The following is a 23,459-nucleotide window of genomic DNA, read 5'->3' as shown; positions in this document are numbered from 1 at the left end:
GATCCAAGGGGATTGCACATTGTCAGAAACAAATGTATAATGCAATGCAATGAAAGTCGCTTTGGATAAAAGCGTCTGCCAAATGCATAAATTTAAGTGTATTATTTGAGTACTAAATTCAATTTTTTTACCTACGTCTATATTCATACTGAATTGAGGTTTCCCCTGTCCTTGCAAGCAAGTATCCATTCTGCAAATGTAAATCTAGCATCAATTCTTGACTTGAACCAACATCATAGGTTAAGTAAGTTAACTTTCCAGAGGTTTTTCTCCAGTGTTAAGGTGCTTTGGGAATGTACACGGGTTGTTTCTATGTCACAGCGGATCAGACAGTGGAATTTCTCTGTGCCTCTATAAAGGCTGTAAAACTCTAAATTCCATCACTGAGGGCATTTAAATGCTCCAAAGTATACAAAAGGACGCCTCTCAGCCATTTTTGGTAAGAATATCTATCATCACAGACACTCTTTCAGTACAAAGACAAAGAGGAGATGAAGCTAGGGGGGAGGAAAGGTCCCGAGCTCGGCCAATAATGAGCCGCCCCCCTGCTCTCTTTAAATGTTTTACTCCTCCTCTAAACTTTTTCTGCCTGGCTTGTGGGCTGATTGTGGCGACTCTGCGGTGAGCCAGGAAAGAGTCAGTGTGTGTGGTTTGGATTACTGGCGGAGGGGATGTCAGCTACAATATTCTACTGAATAACTTTGAACGTGATGTCTGAGCTCAGGATGTGGTCATGCCTTGTTGTGCTGATGTGCTTGAGGATTCAGGAATCGCATGGATGGTTTTGGTCTGATGAGAAGGTTGCAAAGACACCGGGCTACGTGACTACCGTAAGGCCTACATTACCACCGAGCACTGAAGCAGCCAGAACAGCAGGTTCAAGTGCTTCTGTGACTGATGTCCTCAAAGTGGGTGAGAAATTAGGTAGGTATATGGGATATGGAGATCATTTTGACGGGTCTGCTGGGGAGGGTGGCTCTGGATCTGGGTCCAAAGCTGAGTCCGAGTCTTTAAGTGGATCTGGATCTTCTCGGTTTGAAAGCCAGGAGAGCTTTTTTACATCAACCTATCTGTCGGCCATTGCTGTTGAACGTACTAATGTGCATGCAGGAAATGTTGAACTGGAGAGTAATTCTAGCCAAGTGGACCTGATGGATGGACACAACACCAGCTTCATTGACAACCGATTTAATGAAAGTGTTTCTTTGAAGAACATGAGCCGTAATTTATTTGGTGATTATTTCAGGGAGTATGTTAATAATAACACAACTCAGTATTCTCTTGAATACTCTGTCTCAGATAATTTACTAACCAATGAAAGTGACCACTCCCTAACCCCACGCTGCTTGCCGGTCGATTCCAAATTGCCATTCTGCACCAGAATGGGAACAAAAAGTTTTGCGGTGCCGAATTTTCTAAACCATAGCAGCGTGGAGGAAGTGCAGGGGGTCTTGACCGAATGGGCGTGGCTTTTACGGTCAAGCTGCCATCATAGCTTGGAATGGTTTTTCTGCCTGCTGTTGACGCCACGGTGCGTCCCGCCTGGACTTCCGCCCCCGCTGCCCTGTCGCAGTTTCTGCGAAGTCTTGCGAGACAGCTGCTGGACGTTGCTGGAAGAGGGCCGCCTCCCCGTGGAGTGCCATTCTCTACCTGAAGAGAAGCATGATGGGTATCAATGCTTGTCAGTTAGTAACCAGAAAGGTAATAACCGGTTAAAATGCCATCTCTTGGAGAAAGAGAGATGCATTTTCAACCAGTATCACCTGTTTGTTAGTCAATGGTCACCAGTCCCAAGGGGCTTTTGTTTGTCTGTAAGTGTTGTGTGGTCTTTAATGGGAAGTGTTTAAAATGGGAATTTAAATACATTTTGTTAATCATTTACTCGCCCCCATGTCAATTCAAACCTGTAGTAACCTGCAGAGCACAAAAGAAGATATTTTGAAGAATGTTGGTAACCAAACAACATTGGCATGTTGCCAATCATTGACTTTATGGACACAAAACTACTGAGAATTTCTTAATATCTTTTTATGTTCCAAAGAAAAAATAGTCAGGATTTGAACTACTCTACATGGGGGTGAATGAACGATGTCAGAGTTTTTATTTTTGAGTAAAGTCTCTTTAACACAATCACTTTGCATGGTTGTCTGAGCTGCATGGAAGCACAGCATGACTGCATGGTGCTGCTAAATCAGTTCTTTGCATGTTTATGTTGGTGTACACGTGACCCTCAATCCAAGGTTCCCACCTTTATGGAAAAATCAGGAAATCGTTAGCTTTTAGGATTTTTCCGTTCCATGCCTAAAACTGTTTCACCATTTTGAGCAGTATAGGCTATATGCTGAGAATGTACAATTTTAAAATGACATAATAGAAACTTTACACATGGATCTTTCTTTCTTTATATTTAATAGAATTGTTTTTTGGTAAGGGATTTGCATTAGCCATTAAAAAAACAAAAACATGTCTTATGGATCTGGTTAGACATCGTAAACTTAAGATATTCAATCAGGGAGAGATTTGGCATAAAAAACGCATTTTTCTTTTCCAACATTCGTGGGGGGCATCTGAGAGCTGCCGTTTGTCAAGTATAGATAAATACAGAGAATTTCACTAGTGTGTACTATTTCTTATCCAAGAATGCAGTCTGTGTTTAAATTGTTAATCAGCAGTATGCAGGCTGTGCCGGATATATGTCATTCTCTTACCCATGCCTGCATGTTAAAGCAGTGGAAAAACTTGGATGCCGCAAGCAACATAAAATAAATTTCATAAAATAAAGACGATGTATGATATACTTCGCTTGGAACTAACAGCATTTCATTGAAACATGAAGTCTTTATTGGAAATTGCGGTTAGGAGGCACACATTTTGATCTTTTGATGCCGCTCTCATGATAGTCTCTCAATGTTGACCCAGTTTTGCTCTTGACTGTTGTACTGATAAATTTTGGTTTTCTCAATGGCTGGAGGACAGAACCATCCGTCTTGAAATAAGTACCTCTTTGTGCTGAGACACGGTAAATGTTGCTTTCAGGTTACACGTTTGGCAGCAGCAACCCAAAGCAGAATTGCAAGTCCATATGTTCTGGCTAAATTTATGATGACAATCCTCTGCGAAGTAAATCTTGAGTGTATGCTGTTGGTACTTCTGTGGTTTTATGATAAACATCTAGACACAATGATGAACTCGGCTACAATGAACGTATACAAGGTAAGCAAAGGCAACCGTGATGAAAAGGTTAAGCAGATTTTCGAAGATAAAAGAAGATATATGGTTTAGGAGCTCAAACATGACGCTCCTTGCTTTCATTTACAATGAAGTGCATTTGCTGTGATGTTAGGGTGCTGTGATTTAATGCTGTGAATCATTGATGCTTTTGTACAATTGGAAAAATGATTGCGTGTACATTTGTATAAAGACATTTTAGCATTAGTGTTTAAATAAATCGTAGCTTTCCAAATGCTGTATTCTACCTTCCGTTGTTTGGACAAACCCAGCCTTACTTCATAGGTTGAGCTTATTTTTAAAGAACGCAGTAACGTTTCATGTTAAGTGCACTGTTGAAATCAATCCCATGAATCACTTATTTATAGCTCTCTTTTAAAGTTAGGTTGGAGAAACTTTTTTAATATTGGAAGTTTTATTACACTATAGCTTTAGATAGTGACATTTTATATCTAGATTAAATTAAATCCAGTTTGTAGTTTGAGCCAAGGCATACATTCATGGTGGGCGCCACCATCAAACCACAAATTTAAACCACAAAATTTAAGTTCTTTATAATGCAAACAGCATGTCTCGTCTATAAAGCTCCCTTCAAGGTTCTCTATGATAGCACATGTTGCATTTATGTTCCTTTAGCTACATTGGAGCTATTTGACATTTGTTTTAATAGGACTTAAAGAGTGAGTTTCATGTGTGTTAGTTGTGTTGGAAAGCAAAAGTGGATGAATGTGCTTTTGTCAAGAGCGGTAAACCGTACGTTTTGTCAATGTCTAGCCATGTGTTAAGACGGAGCTAATATGCTAATATGTAACAGGCTGTCTGGTCTTTCATTTACCACAATTGATTGGTTTTGTGGTTAATTAGCCTATCGTCGTGTGTCGTTTACATTACACATTAAAATTCATGTTTTGTGTTTTTAACTTTCCTACAAATAGTTTCCCATTCTAGATGGATCTGTTTGATTCAAAAATGCCTCTTTGGAGCTGATTGTGCTACATTTCCCACCGGGTCAAGGGCCCTTCGAGGACCTTTTCTCAACAACGGCCCCCCGACTGGCAATAGACAGTGTGCTCAATTCATTCTGTAATGAATCAACTGAGAGGGCGATTCTCGCAGAACAGTATATTAAGATGACTCAACCAGCATAGAGAAAATGTCGAAGAGCTGTGTTAAGGATTTTAGCAGACGTTCTTAAGGTGTCTCCAAAGTGAACTTGCTGTATATTGCAGGAATATCCTGGCCTGTATTGTATTGGCCAGAGTGAAAGTGTACCATACCAGACTTTGAGAGATCTCTCGTGTCCCAAAAACGTCAGTAAATCTTTAATGCAGGCATATTTGGTATAGTGAGGTCATGCTTTGAACGCCGAAGTTTGCTACATATAGACTTACTCATATACACCACTTTTGCGCCCTTGTTTTGAATGGCAAGATTCAAATGACATTTTACTTTTCTGCCAGGATTAATGGCATCGCCCCGTAAGAGGCCCTTACAGTAGCGCCCATCTTGTTTGGAGTGCTAGAAGTTGCATTCTGGGCCGGCTGCAGATTAAAATGCCAAACGTCTTGTGCTAACTAATCTGACTTCATGCTTGGACTTATAGAACAAGGACACATGCTTGTGCCAAGTTTGGGGAAATCAGTGTATATGGGCATGTTAGTAAAAATAAGAAGGTTCAGATTGTCTTCCCAGCCTCGTTGCCAGTTCTGTTCACAGTTTTACGGCTCTTTGAAGTCATTTTTTGATGTAAAAAACATTTAGTCAGGAAGCTTAATGTTGTCAGACAACTCAAATAAGCCATTTGTAACTTTGTTTTCCTATAAAGTGTTCAATTGGTTAACTTATTTAATATTTTACAGTATTTGAGGCCGTCCGAATTAGATGTTTTCTGAACATCTGTCTTTATTGTAACAGTTTTCAGAGAACCCATGTCAGCAACATGAGTAAACTTTCTATATGTAAAGACACTTTCTAATTAAAGTGCTAATTTTTAACCCTATAATGCTGGGTATTTGACAGATTAAAGCGGGTTTGTAAAACATTGACCACGTTAACGTCAAGGTTGGTTTGTTTGGTGAACATGCAGATGCCACAGGTCATAAGTAGCATGTGACATGGAAAGTTCAGTCGTACGACAACAAACAGTCTTTGTTTAAAATAGCTTTGCATGGCTTTTCTACATTGTGTCCAACTGTCCATTGTATTGAATCATCATATTTTTAAACAATATCTGCACTTTTTATGTTGTTGGATGTGTGGATGGATGCGAGTTAACCTAACAAAGGGTGTTTGGATATTGTAGATTATGCAATGGGATGCTGGCGTCACCTGGTGAAGTTAAATTTGGTTAATGGTGTTATCAAAATGGAAACATGGAAAAAGCTAACTTTTGCGTGTTTTCATGATGTCATCAGTGTCAAATATGCGGGTTATTGTGGTCATATACGAGAGCAGACACACAATGCCTCGGGGACCTCTTCAATTCTCATCCTGTCTCTGTGCGCATATGGATTCTGTCATTAGAATTTATTGCTTGCTGTCAGAAAAGTCACAGGCAAGGATTTTGTCTTCCCCAAAGTGATTTTCATGAGCCCGACACGTCCTTGAGAACTTCAGGTCTCTGGTTTAGCATGTCCAGCGTTTACACAGCAGCACCTGAACATGTGCAGGAATGCAAACTCTCCTCCTCTCCTAAGCTTGTCATTATCCTGTCATGATCTGAAGACGTGCTTTACTCTTTCAATAGTGAAATTCTACCGTGTCTGCCTAAACCTCCCCAAACAACACGTACCCAAACTAGAAATTATCCGCCAGAACTGCACGTCACACTAAAGCCATGTGTAAGGTGCTTGTTTTCTTTTCGAATCCTTTCATGTGCACCAGCGACTGTAGGGATTTCATTTCGACTCATAACAAAAGCACCATCTGAAGAAACTAATAATGAATGTGTAAAGTCCCTGAAAAACTTTGATCCTTGTTTGAGAAATAAGACCATGCGCTGATGAGTCAAGGTTTTTATCAGGTCGTGTAAAAAGGCGAGTCAGGGTTCAAAACATTTCTTTTCAGGCATGAAAGCAACTCAAGGATCTTTCTTAAAGGGACAGTTGACCCAAAAATAAAAATGGTCATCATTTGCTCACCCTCGAGTTGTTACAAATCTGTATAAATGTCTTTGTTTGAAGGGAAAATATTTTGAAGAATGCCTGTAACCAAACAGTTCTTGGACATTGACTACCGTAGTAAAACAATGCTTTATACATTTCTTTGTTCTGTTCAAAAGAAAATAAGTTATTTTTAAGAATGTAGGAAAGTAAACAGTTCTGGGGCACTTTTCAGTACCACTGTCATTTTCCTACTATGGTAGTCAACGGTGGCCAAGAACTTATTGGGTCCAAGCTTTATATGTGAAGACAATTATACATAAGATATGGAACAACTCAAGGAATAAATGGTAACCTGTCCTTGTAATATTTCTTTGAAGGTATTTTTTTGTATTTAATGTTTGTTTGTTTGTTTTGGGTTATTTCACATACTGTAAATAGACATATTTTGGGTGAGTTTCCCTTTTTTTTATTATACTTTTATACTTTTTTATTTTCTCTAATTGTACATGAAGAAACACAAGACGATTTATGTGTGCGTGTGGCAGGAATGGCGTCCAGCTGTAATCTCACACCTTTCTCTTCTCTTGACATGTCAGTACATGGGGCCTGTGATGTTTCCATGTCTGAATTATCTCCACCAGCTAAATATTGCCAGCAACCGATAAAAGTCTGCGATGAGTGACATTGGCATGAGGTTAAAGCTTTCCGTCTATTGATCTTAAAGACAAACTCATGATCTCATCCAGCAAGTCAGTGTGTGTGATTTATGTTGTGATTTCAATGAAGTGCTTCTAATCTGAAATAATACAGCTTTACTTTAAATGTTACACACACGTTGAGCTACATTTTCTACAATTTCATTTGGAAAATTGCTTTCATAGCCTGTAGATCAATGGTTGGAGCACGGCACTAGCAATGCCAAGGTCATGGGTTCGATCCCAGGGATTGCACATACTCAGGCCCTGTCCGCACGAATGCGGGTATGCTCAATATCGCAGATTCTTAGAAACACCGGTTTCAGTGTTGTCGTGTACGGTGAAACTGGAGATTTGGCCTTTGACGTTGGAATGCGTGGCGCTATCTCCTTTGTTTAATGTCAGATTCCAGGCTTCTGATTGGTCAACACAACTATAGGGTTAAGGTTATTGTTCATGGAAGAATTATTGATTAGTAATATGTTCAGATGCAATCATCAGATGCGGAGAAGCTTATACATGCCTTTATGACATCAAGACTAGATTACTGTAATGCACTATTAGGTGGTTGCCCTGCAGGCCTATTACAAAAACTCCAACTGGTCCAAAATGCGGCAGCTCGAGTTCTTACACGTACAAAAAAGTATGAGCATATTAGCCCGGTTCTGTCAACCTTGCACTGGTTACCTATAAAGCATCGCATAAATTTTAAAATCTTGCTTATTACCTATAAAGCCTTGCATGGTTTAGCTCCTCACTACTTGAGAGAACTTCTTACGTATTATAGTCCATCACGTGCACTACGCTCTCAGGCGTCAGGTCAGTTGGTAATACCTAGAATTTCAAAATCAAGTGCAGGCGGCAGATCCTTTTCCTATCTAGCGCCTAAACTTTGGAACAGTCTTCCCTGCAATGTCCGGGAGGCGGACACACTCTGTCAGTTTAAATCTAGACTAAAGACGCATCTTTTTAATCTTGCATACACTAGATTATCATAATATATGTATTTCAAAGATCTAGGCTGCACTAGTTAGATCAACCGGAACCAGGGACACTTCCAATAACAACTGATGCATTTGTTGCATCAAAGAGTGCAGAACAGTACTCTACTCTCAGCCAGTCTTGTCTCTTTGTTCCAAGGTTACAAGAGCGGAGCGGGCAGGGCGCAATCCATTCCTAGACCTGACAAATGCTGGACGAAGGAAGTGACGTCCCTACAAAACTTCAGCCACTATTAGATTATTAATGATAATTTTAAATCTAATTTTTTTATTTATTTTCGCCTTGTTGTGCAAGCACTGTTGAGCTTGTGCAGAGGCTGCAGTTTTTGCCAGAGGGGAACTGGAATCCCCTGGTTAGGCCTGGTTTCCCTCCGAGGTTTTTTTTCTCCTCCAATGGAGTTTTGGGTTCCTCGCCACCGTTTGCATACTGTTTTGCACTGTTTTGCCTGGCCGGGGGGGCTGCTAGAATTTGGTAGTCTTATTTAATTAACACTGCATATAGGAATTTATTGTGTGTCTGATATTTGACCTGTGTTTTGAATTCCATAACCTTTTATGTTTTACTTATAGTCATTTTTTCTTGTACAGCTGCTTTGTAACAATGAAAATTGTAAAAAGCGCTATATAAATAAAGCTGACTTGACTTGACTTGACTTGACTAGGACCAAATCAAAGGATATAAAAGAAAAGAGGTGGAGCTAAGGTATCCACCCCTTCGTATCTTGAGTTTTGGGGGGTTTGGGGTCGTTGGGCTAGTTTATAAGCTTTCCTATAGTTTAGTGGTTAGAGCTATGCGCTAGCAAAAACCAAAGTCATGGGTTCGATCCCAGGGATTGCACATACTCAGAAACAAATGTATCGTATAATACAATGCAAGTCGCTTTGGATAAAAGTGTCTGCAAAATGCGTAAATGCAATTGTAGTTTAGATTGGCCTTTGGGCTGGTTCTGTTACAAAAATCTGGCAACCTTGAGTATTAACTACTTTCCTCTCATGGGTCTAATTTCTGAAGGTTATTTCAGAGTGTTCACATAGTGTAAAGCGAGGAATGTAGTAAATGTAATTCTGTTTATTGATCTAAGAGAATTCCTCTGGGAACAATAAAACACAAACTCGCTTTCTATTAAAATAATTTACTGGCCAATGGATGTGCATTGTAATGAAATCCAAACACATCCCTACCAAGTATCCCTGAGCGGAAATTACCTTCAGAACGGAAGATTCAATTTAATTGCTTAAAATAATACACAGGTGCTTCACATTTTTAAGCCAAAGCTCACCGCCTGGTTCCCACCACAGCTGCTGTCTGTAGATGTTGTGTGTAATCACATTAATAAAGTGCTTTCTAACCTAGTCCCAGCTTGCTGCCCAAACCTTTCAAGGTTTTGCTACAGTCTCAAACTCTTATTTCATTCTCTCCTATTTTTACAGAAGAAAGTGGAGTATCTCTGTTGCAGTTAATCGGTGATCCTCCACCAGATGGCGTCACTGAAACCTACGGCCCCGATAACAGCCCCGGCTACGTGTTCGGGCCGAGCTCCAACGTGGGCCATTCGGCTGCCGCCCACCTGCCCAACCCTTTTTACCGTGACTTCTCGCTCATCTTCAACATAAAACCCACATCCACCAAGCCAGGTGTCATCTTCTCCATTACTGACCCCTCTCAGAACTTCATGTATGTGGGTGTGAAGCTGTCGGGGGTTCAGAACGGCAAGCAGGACATCATCTTCTACTACACCGAGCCGGATTCGCAAAGCTCATTCGAGGCGGCCAGGTTCTCCGTATCCTCCATGCAGAACACCTGGACGCGGTTTTCCATCAGTGTTTTCAATGAGCAGGTGTCCCTGTACTTCAAGTGTGACTCTGACCCACAAGTCGTCAACTTTGAGCGTTCCCCAGACGATATGGACCTGGACGCTGGGGCCGGAGTGTTTGTTGGTCACGCCAGTGGATCAGACCGTGATAAATTCCTGGTATGTGCGACTCCCTTTTAGTCCATGAAAACAGGACCAGTCAAGGCTAGGTCAGGCCACACAGTGGGTTTTGCAGCCAGTGAAAGTTGACTGACTCTTGCATGATATGATTGCCCAAATTTCCCTAATTTGCACAACATGCATTGTGTGGTCATTCAGTCAATCTTTTTTTGTTGAAGCAGAGTAGGTAATTGCTGTCTGGGATCGCAGGGGAGCAGTTTGTTTCTATTAGTCTTGTGTGGCAAAGTCCACCCACTTGCCCCACAGTTTGATCTCAGTTTAGCAAGAACCAGCACACTTTTGCCCTGTTCTTCACCCCAAAACCAGTCACATGAGACCTGAAGCACAGACATGAGGACTTTCAAATGATATTGAGAGAGAGAGATTTTATTATTGGTAATATTGGTAGTTAAAAGGATAGAAATTATCTCATTACAGAAATTCTTTCATTTCAGAAATTCTTTCTGTGTGTTTGGAATGTGGGAAGGTCTCGGTTCAGGTCACGCTGGGACACAAAAGGGCAATTAAGACATTATAAAGCTTCCTTCACTGCATTCTGCTCCTGAACCTTTGAGCATGCATTGAGACAAAAGAGGGAAAGTCATGACAGACGTTACCAGTAAGAGACAGACGTTGCAGCTGTAATTTAGTTAAACCAGGTGCTATTTTCAATTTCCAGACTATTATAGTACCACCCATGAGAGCAGGTGGCGAATGGGATTTTAATGACTATTCGCTGTGATAATCAAACGATGGAGAAGTGTTGTAAATCCAGACACGCGGTGCATCCAGATGCGTGGTCGAACACGCTTTCCATTCTCTGTGAAAGTTGTTTTAAAAGTGTTACAAAGATCTAAACTGAAGTGAAACCCCAGTGCTTTAGTGAATTAGGCTAAAATGACGCAGACAGCCTGTGAGAAATAACGGGGGGTAATTTGTCTTGGTAAATTACCCCCTTAATGAGACATTAAAGAAACACTGTCTTTGTGCGCCAGTCATTCAAGGTAGAACAAGGCAGATAACAAACTGAATGCTATCACCACCGGAGTCGCAGTTATGCCGGAATCTGTACAAGGGAAATCCCACAAGAGACAGATAGCCGTTTGTTTAAAAGTGAGAGATCATACACAAGTCGACTGCCGAGGCAGTGAAAAAACCTGAAATTTGTTTTAATGTTTAGTTGCCCCACAGCATGGACTCTGTCACTACACCCGTCATGCCCATCAAAACAAGCTTACCAACCTGTGCGTGTGTTCTAGGGTGTAATCGGTGATCTGAGGGTGTTGAAAGACCCTGGGGCAGCTGAGCGTCACTGCGAGGAAGATGAGGATGACTCTGATGCGGTAAGACTTTAATCTGAGTAAAATAATCACGTCTCATTGTGTCGCTGCAAGACTTTGCATCTCGGCAGAGTCGCTTTGGATCTCGGATAATTATGATTAGAGAAGCTGCAACATAAATGTTTCACATTGCAGCTGGTTTTCTTAAATAAGATGGAGGCTGTTAGCTCCACACGTTTCTTAAGATGTTCTGTAAAATGGGTGATTGAATTCAAAGAATGGCTAATGCAGTGCATTGAGAAGTGCTGACACAAAATGCCGTCTTTTAATAATTTACTTATTTTTAAGAAGGCTTCTTTTAAAGGTTACTGGAAAGTGAGTGCAATTGTTTAGGGGTTATTGTGTCGTTTATAAATGAGAGAATAAGCTAATTTTAAAGTTTGGATTTAGATTCTCTTATAGGTAACTTATCTGATGTGTTTAAGGAAACCGAACACTGAATCTCCACCTTTCTGTATTTAAGCCCCCCAGACTGTCCACAACAATATTCCCCAAATTGTACACAATACATTCTGTGACCGTGTCTGTAAGTCTCCATCTAGTTCTGAGATAACAAACACTTTATCTCAGAAGTATGATTTCAGTCATTAAAATCATTATGATTCATTGAGGTTACATTTTCAGAAAATCTACATTTTATCTAGAAAACCATAAAATCATGTATGACTTTTAGTAAGACTGGGTCACATATTCTAGACTTTAGCATAACTGTGCAAATTATAATAGATATTTTCCCTTTTAGTTGTTTTATCTTATTTTAATAGTTGTTTTGTCTTATTTCAAGTATTTTAAGTCATCCTGAGTCACCCTAGTTCAGAAACACTTTCTTGTGTTTTGGGTTTCACTAAATGTATATTTTCAAATCCCTGCTGTCCTTTTGAAACCTCCATATTTTGTGATTTGTTTTAGATTCTTTCACGATTAATCTCAACCAGAATAAAGATTTGTGTTTTCATAATATATTAATTTTGTAATTATAAACACATACACGTATATATTTAGGAAATATCTGCATGTATATATTCATATTTTTATGTAATTTAAATCCTATTTATATGTACATATGTAATCATTTTTATATTTTTCTTACGTATATTTTATTACTTCAACCAAAAAATGTCACATCATCTACTTACCCCGTGTTTTGCTTTTGTTCATATAACAAACATAGATAATCTGAGATTTATAGCTCCAGCCTAACACGTGTTGTGTTTCATAAGTGATGGACTGATAGTTATCACTCTCTCCATTGGAATTTACTTCCATTCATTTCTAGAAAAGAATCTGTTGCCTCCAGTTAGGTTTTTAACAGGATCAACCCATCGATATGAACCATGATCGACACATGCCCCCCAGCTATCTAGATAACATTGTTACGTAGATTGTTTACAATCAAAAGGAATTCATGCATTTTTTTCCCTCATCTCCCTTCTAATCTACAGACATCAGGTGACGGACCGAGTGGCTATGGAGAAAGCGAACCAGCAGTCCAGGTGTGAAGCTCATTTTTACAGAAATATTCCAAGCATTTCTTTTGATTATGATGTGAGCTTGAACTCTCTCTAGTACACTTCACTCCTGCAGTCCATTTAACCTCCCCGCTTAAAACAACATCTAATGATGCGATCCGGAGGTTATGGGTTATTTGACATAAAAACAGCAGTCTGTGAGTTTCGGGGTGTGTGTTGCTGTACACTTACTCATCTTTGGGTGGAAAGTCCCGGATGTACACCGGATCTCCAGACCAATCCCAGATGTTAAAGGCCGTCTTCCCATGCCTTGTGTTACATCCAGAAAAAGGCCATGTGAAAATTGAAATGAACCCTTGCTCCTGATATGCAGGGCTTGTGTCTGAGCATGCCAGAGCTAATTACAATGAGAAGAAACCAGGTGGTGCTGAAGTATGCACTCAGGGATCCTCTATAAAGAGACAGCTTTTTTATTTGACTGGTGTATTTATCCATACTCAAGTAAGTTATATTTAGGTCACTTTTCAGTTCTAGATTTTAAATGTAGTTCTCTGCTTTTAATGTTGTTTTTTCATTTTTCTACGTTTTTGTTATATTTATTTAAACATGTGACATGCAATACAGAGATGTCATTTCATTTCTTTTACCTGGTAATTTTACATTTTATTTGCAATGTGTTCCAACAAGTTGTGACAGACTGACATTTTCCAAAACGATCTTTCGTTCGTCTTTTGACGAACGCCACGTTCCCCGGGGATATTTTCCATCCAAATTCGCAGTCAATCCAACTGTGCATGAATGTTTTTAAAGGCATCTGAGGCGAGGGCACCTGGTGGGCATGAATCTTTCCTAACTGTATTGGATGATTGCCTCATGTGTAGGCTTCTGTGTGTAATCGAATTGAGATTATTATATCAGTGGTGTTTGGAAAGTCTTGTGATGGAGTGGATAACACGAATCAAGGTTGAGAAAGAAAAATGAATGCGTGTATGGTTGGTCATCTGGTCCGTGACCAGAGTTTCATCTGATGTACGTGCCTGGCCCGAAGTTGACCTCCGGTCTGTGTTTGTCGATTGGTTTGGCTAGTGGGTAATAATATAACTTCATATTTTATTTATATTTATATTAATATTAATTAATATTAATATTTCATTGTATAATAATTTTATTAAATACACAATTTGTTGAATGAGTCATGTTACTTTGCCGCATTTAAGTTTAGCCAAGTAATGTTTTTTCTACTGGTAACCCTTAAATAATACTGGGTGGACTTAGTTCTATATTGCTAGCCAAATAATTTACTTTTTTATTTGTTTTGCTTATTATCAGAAACAATATACAGGGACTCAACTCTTTGCGGATGTGTACCGGAAGTTAAGTTTGGTCCACAAAAGTGCACATGTACAGTAACGTGTGTTTCGGTTGTTGCTTTGAAACAGTCTATATGTCTTTAGCTGTGAATATATTTCGTTTTTTTTGTTGGTTCAACCGTTTATATGCATTTCACTATAAAAATATTTCATTTTTTTTGGTTCAACTTTAAAAAATAAGTTTCCTGGTTGCCTTAAAATTCAACTTAAAAATATGAGTTAACTAATTTGATGCAAACTTGTTATTGTTAATATTTTAAGTTTATTTAACTTAAAATGTTAAGGCAATCAGGCAAGTTGTTCAAATAGGTCTCAAGGAAGAGAAGAATGCAAAAAACATGTGGCAGCAAAGAATGGCCCCCTTTTCAACACACAAAGAAATATCATCCTGCGTTTAAGGACCCTCCCTCACCATAACTCAAAAGTAATGCCTTCAAGGTCAGTAAAGAAGCTCAGACAGCCGTCTATCAGCAAGTGGCTGCTAAGATTCTTCCATCTCCGCAGTAGTGTTGGCAGATGTTTAGCGACCCCTCCTCGTCTAGCCCCACAGCCCTCCACCTGCCCGCCCCTGACCCCAATCTTTAGACCCTGAGACCTACAGCCTTAGTACGTCCGAAAATACACACTGTCAGCATCCCCTTACACTTGCCATCAGAGCACTCAGTGTCTCCTCTCACCAAAGTCTCCATTTTCCCAATCCCTGCATGAAATATGAGGATCAGAGAGTCCAAGAACCTGATGCCGGGGATGTCATCAGTCAGCTGTGCTGTTTCAGCAGTGCATGTTTTCCTAAGGGCAAGGTCAGGGCATCTTTGTATCTGCCCTGGCAGATCTTCACTGAGATATTGTGTTAAATGTCAAAGCAAGAGGCATTTATTTTAAAGAAAAAAGAGCACGGACAAGCTGACAATCTTTTCATTTTAAAAAGTTTGTTAGTTTCAAATGAAATGAATTGTTGGAAAATGTATTTGGTATAAGGCCAATGTTTTGCATCGGGGCCTTTCACATTTCGCATCTAAAACCGCATGGAAAACGTGCGCCGTGCTGCTTTATCCTTTTTTCTAAAGTGTTTGGGAGCTCATGGTCTCCTGCCAGCAACCATGGGCCACTTTGCCGTTAATAAGGAGGTATTAACAAAGAACATATGGATTATATGCACTTAAAATACCTTGCAATAACTCTGCTCCTAGATTTATTTATGATGTGGTCATCTGTGTCTCCATCTTCGCTTAGCTTCTCTAAATTGGTGCACAAAAGGTACAGCCGATTGGTTAATTCTTGTCTCGTCCTGACCTGTAGTGCCCTTGTGGCATTATGGAAAGTTTACATATTTTCATCTCTAGATAAAAGGAGCGCATCGCACTGCAATGCGTGTCGCAAAAGCGCTGCTCTTTATTTGAGCGTGCATGTTGCGCGTCTACATGTAAAATAACTTGCGAGAAGAGATCTGGTGAAGAGATCTGGTGTCGTTTTCTTTCCAAATGTCACTAGTTTTTTATATTCTGGATCTTATTGAAATTAAATTTATGCATTTTCTAACTTAAGTATTCATTTTTTTTATTAGTCCACTGTATCTCTCTTTCCTGGTTGGCTCGCTGTGATGTGCAAGTATACAAACCCATAACCGTGCAACCGGTGTCACGGTTCTGTAACTTCCCATTTCAGAGCTTAAAGGAGATTGTGTAAATGTTCTCTAGTGTGTAAAAGATGGTCACGGAAATATCTGAGATCACTGGAAACCGATGTGTTCAAAATGGTACACAAGCACTAAAATCACATTCAACCGTGTCGGAAAGATTATGTACTGAATAGGCACACTCGATAGATTTGTGTCAATGGCTAAGTGTTGCATTGAGCTGTGGAGCTATGTCTAATTTTTATTTATTTAATCATATTTTATTAAATCATGTTTATCATTTGCAGCCCACACCTCCCTCCTCTCGACCAATCCAGCAGCCACCGGTGACCAATAAAATGCCAGACACTAGAAAGCAGCAGACAGGTGAGTATCTCTCTGTTCATTGTCAGCTCTCGTACATCATGTTAAGCTTTTCAGTATTATTCACTGTTCAAAACGTAATTCACATTTGGTTGGATAGTGTTTTTCACATTTTCTCAAAACAGCTTTTCAGGAAAGTGTCTGTTATTAGAGGTGACAATGGTAAAGTAATTTCATTAGTACTGAAATGTACGCTTACGTTTTTTTTTAAGATTAAAGGAGTCATATGACACGGCTTAAACGAATATTATCATTTGTTTTATCAATATGTATAGACGATTAAAGGTTAAAAAACGTTTTTCCACATACCTTGCACGTATGTATCTCCTCTTTGCCCCGCCTCTCTGAAATACGCACATTGTTTACAAAGCTCATCGCAATGAAAAGCGAGGTTGGCAAGTTAATCGATGCGTAGTGATCGGTCGAATTCTGCAAGCGTGAGATGGAAATGTAACTACTCTTACCATATTTGGAACATCAGGTTCCAAAGCAATTGTACTGACAGGTACGCCCAAATACTTGCATATACATTTGGGCGATCTTAGTCCAATTAAACCACGAACTGACGTAGATTTGTGGGGCAACTTAAAACACACCAAATACAATGAAAAACACGTATTCGCGGCATATGACCCTTTTAAATGGTTTATTTTATCTCAAGTACATAAGCCAAGTTAATTCTCCAGATGGTTTAAACACTCCATGGTCTCAACAAACTATGGTTGCAGACTAAATTGTCTTCTCTTCTTCATCTTGTATAACTTGTTTTTCGTTCATGTATTTTCGCTTGCTTTCATAGACAAAATGAATGCATCAAAAATTACTCTGACGTTAGTCATGGTAATATTCAATGGTCCTGGTAATGTTTAGCATAACGTTTCTTAAATATTCTGTCAGATTCTTGTCAGATTTGTGGGCTTAATTTGACTGGCATGGAGTCACCATGATATTTGTCTCCCTCTTGTGGCAAACAAAATGTATAAGTGGCAAATTAAATCAGTTTAAATGTCCACAGCCATACCCATGTGCAGAATATTGTTGGTAACCTTTTACAAGGACGGTTGTTTACATTTCATAGGTTAATACAATAGCTAACATGGACATACAGTGACTTCTACAGCATTTATTCATCTTAGTTTACATTAATTTCAACATTTACAAAGCAGAACATTTGAACATTTTCCAAATAGAAAATTTTAACTTTTAACATTAGTTAATGCACAATGACTGGCATTAATGAAAATTAATAAATGTAAAAAATCTATGTTGTCATTTTTTGTTCATGTTAGCAAACACGTTTATTCAATTTAAGAAATACAACCTTATTGTAAAGTCTTACAAGCTGATTCATTTGAATGAACATTAGGCTCTGTTGATCACTCTCGCCGAACTTCTGGCTCATATGGCGATTCTCGACAAACATTTGCATCGCACGGTGGTTCTCCAAAGACTGTCTCACGTGGTGATTCACGGCAAACGTCTGGTTCGTACGGTGATTCCCGTCAGACCCTCAACTTAGTTGATATTAGCAGGCGAATTTCAGGCTCATACGATGATTCTAGACAAGCTTCAAACGCAGTTGACTATTCTCTCAGAACATCAGGCTCAGCTGATGATGGCCTCCGGTATTCTGTGGAGTCCAGACTTGGTCCTGCAGGTACAGCAGGTGGGTCACCGACTAGGAGATCAAATGGAAACGGATAGAAATTCTCAGCAGAATTTCTATATTATGCTTTGCATGAATGCTGGCATAAATGTCTTGTCATCTAGGAATGCCCGAACTGGACGCGGGCAAACGGTTCTGGGAGGGAGCGCTAGGGTTGCCACATATGTATGTTTAATGCATACGTATGTTCATTGTTTATTAGACAAGCATTATTGTCTTAAATGTGTTGCTTAATCCAAACGGACTGCTTATTCAGCTGCTTATAAGAGCTTGTGCTGGAATATGCCTTCTGCAGGAATATTCTCATACAAAAATATGTGGTGTTTTTTTAAATGCAACTGGAACAAATACTTGATGGTAAACCTCACAAAGAAACATGTATAGGTCATATTTCACCCTGAAATTAAATAAGGGGTAAAACATTTTTTGCATGGATATAGTATATAAATATTTGCATTTTCCATTGTAATGATAGGAATTAGGTAAACCTTTTTTTTAAATTAAGCACAAAATATCAAAAAAATATTTGGGGATATAATATGACCCAAACATGTTTCTGACATGTTTTGTGAGATTCACTGTTTTTTTTTTGTTATTTGTGTTCACATGTACGGTTCTAATGGTGGAAAAGGAGAAAAGGGCGACAGAGGAGAGAAAGGGACCAAAGGTGACCGGGGCCCTATGGGGCCAAGGGGTGATTCTGGATCTGCCTCTGTGTCTGGCGGAGGTGCAAAGGGAGAGAGGGTGTGTTGAGTTCTGTGAGCCTCATCGAGGGATCCAAACTTCTTTGCTAAAGCTCAGTTTCAAAATTGAATTAAAAGGCTTTATTGCACAGATATGCATGCAAAAATTATTTGGAGTGTTTCTCTTGTTGGTGAACAAAAAAATACAACAATAAAAAAGTGTAAAATAAATGTAAATTATAATAAAATTATGTTGGAAGATAAGTCTTTAAAATTTTAGTTGCATTACAATATTGCACCGTAATATGACACGACAAGAACAGATACTTGCTGTAGACTATTTACAGTTACCACTTGCTTCAAAATGTGTTTCTGTCTGTATATTTTATGTCATTCAAAATGTGCAGTATAGTGTGAAGTCAGTGATATCAGGGAGGTGACCGTTCAATAAATCAATAACCCCCAAGATGCAGTGGGTTACCGGCTATTTTACACAAGCTTAGAACGTGGCTCAACCAATCAGAATGAAGCACTAGAACTGACCGTTTTATAATATTTTTTTCTCTCTGTTTTTACAGGGTGGTGTAGGAGAGAAAGGAATGAAGGTTTGTTATGATAATCCTCAGACAGCAATAACAGAATGCAATAAACGTGGTGCATGATTTCTTGACAATTATACAAATTTCAAGAAATATTTGTGTGAACTGAGACCTGTTTCCTGTCCTTACTGCCTTTTTGTTTACTGGTGTTGTTTAGGATTGCTTTTCATGTACGCAAGACTTAAATGTGTTTTTCTTTTTGATTTAGGGCAATTCTGGTTTTGGTTATCCTGGATCAAAAGGAGACCGTGGCCCCCCTGGGTCTCCAGGTCCTCCTGGTCCTCCAGGACCCAGTGCAGAGGTAGAGGTAAGGGGCGATGGGTCAGTAGTAGAGAGGGTGACAGGACCAAGAGGACCACCTGGACCACCGGGGCCCTCAGGACCTGCGGGAACTGATGGAGAGCCAGTGAGTAGAACTGAATGAAGGAAAATATTCAATTACATAATTTTTACATCATTGTCAAGCGGTATATGTAATAGGTGGTATTGTATTTGCTTTTGATGCATTGGGACTTTAAATGGTCTTCTGGGTGTTTACCAACACAAAGAGAAAATAATTTTAACACAGCTTTAAGGCACGTTGTGCATTTGCATTTGTCATATCTGAGCAAAACTTAATTGAATTCTTTCTGCTTTTAAAGGGTGACCCCGGTGAAGATGGTAAGACGGTAAGTACCTTTAACTTGTGCACTTCAGGAAAGAACACACTCATGAAACCTGTGCATTTACAGAGTATTATTATTTTTTGAAGTAGGATTTGAGAATGGTTTTGACAGTACAAAGTTTGTATTGTTGATTTTATATGCGTGTTTGTTTGCATTCACAATGTTTATGTTATCTTTGTAACAGGGCCCTGTTGGACCCACCGGTTTTCCAGGTACTCCAGGGAGTTCAGGACCTAAAGGAGACAAAGTAAGTATACAGATAAGACAGTAAAGGTATATGCAAAGAAATTACATACGGTATAACACCCGTGTAAAGTATGCATTCTTTCTAAGCTCTCACTTATTCACTGTCTTCTATGAAAATTGACTCTTAAGGTAATCTCCGAACTGTAGTGAAAGCTCATACTTTTAGTAAGATGCGTCTTTAAAATGTAGCTTTTGTTGTTTTAGGGCGACCGAGGTGAAGGCCAGCCAGGACCCCGTGGGCCTCCAGGACCTCCTGGCCCCCCATCTCGCTCTGACAGACCTGTGAGTTCATTCAGAGACCTATTTTATTGATCTCTTTTCGAAGTGTACATTTAAAGCAAATAAACTAAACCAAAACGCTCTTCTGTCTGTATTCTGTAGACATTCGTTGACATGGAGGGTTCTGGTTTGGATATGGATGTTATGCGGGTAGGTCCTGTAAACACTATGTATTCCCCATTTTGGGATGTCAGAAACAAGAATATCTTCCAAATAGTGTTCATTCAATTAATTCAATCATTAATGTTATTGACTTTGGATGGTACATCGTAATTGTATCTCAAATTCAACATTTTATTTGTCGTTATTGTCTGTTTCTATTTACGGTTATGATTTTGACGCACTTGCGTTTGTTTATAGGGACTCCCAGGTGTGCCAGGCCCACAAGGTCCTCCCGGTCCCCCCGGACCACCTGGCACCACATCTAAAGGGGCTGGTGGTTTCGGGCCTCCTGGCCCACCCGGACAAAATGGAGCTCCAGGTCAACTGGTAAGTATAAACAGACATGCACACAGTCAAGTCTAGCAAATTCTTTGCTAAAAAAGCCAAATTCCCATAAATAAAGTGTTTTTGTTTGCATTAGGGACTTCCAGGTGTTGCAGGTGCTGATGGAAAATCAGGTTTACCTGGACCGAGAGGAGAGAAGGTATAAGCTTAGTTTTCATTCGAAAATAACATTATGCCTTTAGGTATCATCAGTCTGTCCATTTAGATTCTTATTGTGGGGAAATTTTTATCCCGTGCGTAAAATTTCAGTTTGATAATACAAATAATTGGTACCTCATATATTGAAATGCATCCAGTACGTGTGGCAAGAACAGTGGGAAATGATGGCTGACAAGTGTGTGAACTGTCTACATATAGACATCTGCGCTAGTCCTTTAATGGATTTGGACTTGCATAATTCAGTTGAGATCTCTGTAATGGTATCTATCTTTAGACATTGGACTGATTCTGTGCTCCACAGGGTGATGCCGGTGAGCTGGGTTTGCCTGGACCTGTGGGAGTGAAGGTGCAGTATTCTTTTGTAATGTGGACATGTAAAACACCTCTAAAACACTTGTACAGTAGACCCATGATGCAATTTGTGCAGCCATTTTGGGTACCATGAAAAGGCAGCATTTTCTATTATGCAGAATACTTTGATACATTATTTTGGCCAAAATCTAAAGAAGCATCGCATATATCTTTCTCAGAGAATGCAATCCCATAATGCATTGGAATAAACTTGAAGAAAAAATATCCAAATGATGGATTAATCGAAAGAAATGTTTGTCTAAAAATATATTCAAATGTCATATCAATAAGTTTAGAGTTGGCATGTTGGCAAGTTGGCAAGGAGTTTTGTAGTATTTTGTGAACCAGTCAAGTCTGCTCAGAGTCCTTCGTGTTCCCTTCTCTGTTGCAAATTTGCCCAGATATCTCTCTGACCTCTCTCAAAGCTGCAGGTCTTGAGCTGGCATTGAATGACTCTCTTTTGACGTGGTCATTTACAGCACTCGCGGCGATTCACTCGCGAACGATTCATTCAGCTCACGATACTGATCTCACAATGTTTTTTTTCTCACGGTATATTTTCAATTAGAAATGAACAAGTTCCCTTTTATTATTTCTCAAATGCTGCATATTTCTCTGTAAAATTCAAATATATTTAATATCAAATCACATTGCTAAATTGCCATTTTTTGTTTCCAAATCAAATAAAACGTGAATAACACAAAAGTCTCTTTAATAGAAACAGACTAAGACTTTTCATAACTTGGATTTTGTAAACATGTTTTTAAGAAATATCATCATATCCACGTCTTCCAAGTTTGCAGTAAACACAGCTGCCCCTGCCGTTCATGTATCACAAATCATTAAAAGGGACACTTCACCCAAAAATAAAAATTATTTCATCATTTACTCACCTTCGAGTTGTACCAAATCTGTATACATTTCTTTCTTCTGATAAACAGAGAGAAATGTATTTGGAAGAATGCTTATAACCAAACAGATTTTGCCCCCCCTCGACTCCTATAGTAGCAAAAGTGATGCTCGCCCATGCATCGATGTTAAGTTCTCTGCAAATGTACTAACATCATCTTTAAACTTATCAGCAAATTTTTGCTTTCTTTTAATACCTAAATGGCACAAAATGGCCAGTAGCCTTGAGCGTTTCATTGGACATTTCAGTGTTTGAGTGTAGTATGAGTCATATTTTATTCATATTCAATTTCAAGGAAGACACTGCACATTTAAATTGTGTATTTCTGCTAAAAATAATTTTGCGAAGTAGATCATCTTGAAATTAAATGACTTGGACCAATGTCTGTTTTAAAGGGTGCGCAAGGTTCTCCTGGTCTCCCTGGTCAACCAGGAGAGACTGGACTCGCTGGACTTCCTGGACCAATGGGACCTGTTGGATCACCCGGGCCACCCGGTCCTCCCAGCCCATACCATGTTGGATTAGTGAGTATTAGTACTTAAAAATGGAAAACGAAATCTACATCTTTTTCATGACCACATTCCTTGGCCAACAGTTTTCTGATGATGTTTTCTGTACTGTATGTGTTCAGGATGATATGGAAGGCTCTGCTTTTCAATTCGGTTCAATTCCTGGAGTGAGAGGACCTGCAGGGATCCAGGTAAGTTTTCTTTTTGGACATTTGATATAACATGTTCCACCTTGAGCTGTTCATTTATTTAAATCCTGTTTCGTTTCAGGGACCTCCTGGTTTGCCAGGACTACCAGTAAGACTTTATTTATGGACATAAGAATCATAGCCCCTTATTTTCAGCACAGATTTTGTCATTTATATATGTTTTTTGTTCCAAAGGGTAAGCCTGGTTTACCAGGACCTCCTGGTGGGAAAGGCAGCGAGGGACCTCAGGGAAGAGATGGACGTGCTGGGTTGGATGGCTTCCCTGGACCACAGGTACATTCCACAAGCTGCCCTATATTTTAATGATAATGGTTGATTGACAGGTGAGGTTTTGAGTGGGTTGGAATGAACGATCACATAATGTATTGGAACCCATTTATATTTAGTGGAGTTAGTTGAGTCTACATTTTGGACGAATGTTAAAAACATGTCAATATGGACTTTGTGTAACATTATAGTAACATTTTGATAACACATTTTTTTTCCACATGTGTCTG

At 39.3% G+C, this 23,459-nt stretch overlaps 1 protein-coding gene across 3 annotated transcripts in view; it reads left to right on the top strand.

The window, feature by feature from the left end:
- The window catches only part of col18a1a (collagen type XVIII alpha 1 chain a), a 65,540-nt gene that overhangs the window by 34,984 nt on the left and 7,097 nt on the right, over positions 1-23,459 (top strand). The window contains exons 1-19 of one of the 3 annotated variants that reach the window (XM_079464359.1): positions 610-924; positions 9,460-10,001; positions 11,261-11,344; positions 12,784-12,834; positions 16,104-16,182; positions 18,477-18,589; positions 19,107-19,133; positions 19,336-19,533; positions 19,769-19,795; positions 19,977-20,039; positions 20,243-20,320; positions 20,420-20,467; positions 20,678-20,806; positions 20,901-20,963; positions 21,285-21,329; positions 22,640-22,768; positions 22,876-22,944; positions 23,024-23,050; positions 23,137-23,235. In XM_079464359.1, coding sequence (XP_079320485.1) covers positions 711-924; positions 9,460-10,001; positions 11,261-11,344; positions 12,784-12,834; positions 16,104-16,182; positions 18,477-18,589; positions 19,107-19,133; positions 19,336-19,533; positions 19,769-19,795; positions 19,977-20,039; positions 20,243-20,320; positions 20,420-20,467; positions 20,678-20,806; positions 20,901-20,963; positions 21,285-21,329; positions 22,640-22,768; positions 22,876-22,944; positions 23,024-23,050; positions 23,137-23,235 — 2,085 coding nt within the window. In that variant the 5' untranslated portion in view covers positions 610-710. Of the gene's footprint in view, positions 1-609; positions 1,702-9,459; positions 10,002-11,260; positions 11,345-12,783; positions 12,835-16,103; positions 16,183-18,476; positions 18,590-19,106; positions 19,134-19,335; positions 19,534-19,768; positions 19,796-19,976; positions 20,040-20,242; positions 20,321-20,419; positions 20,468-20,677; positions 20,807-20,900; positions 20,964-21,284; positions 21,330-22,639; positions 22,769-22,875; positions 22,945-23,023; positions 23,051-23,136; positions 23,236-23,459 lie in introns of those variants that run through there. The other 2 variants (XM_079464358.1, XM_079464360.1) reach the window with 2 other exon arrangements.

The sequence above is a fragment of the Barbatula barbatula genome, assembly GCF_947034865.1.
Source record: "Barbatula barbatula genome assembly, chromosome: 9".
In the NCBI taxonomy this organism is placed as follows: Eukaryota; Metazoa; Chordata; class Actinopteri; order Cypriniformes; family Nemacheilidae; genus Barbatula; species Barbatula barbatula.
The sequence above is the reverse complement of the archived record's forward strand: the minus strand, read 5'-3'. Positions and strand labels throughout refer to the sequence as shown.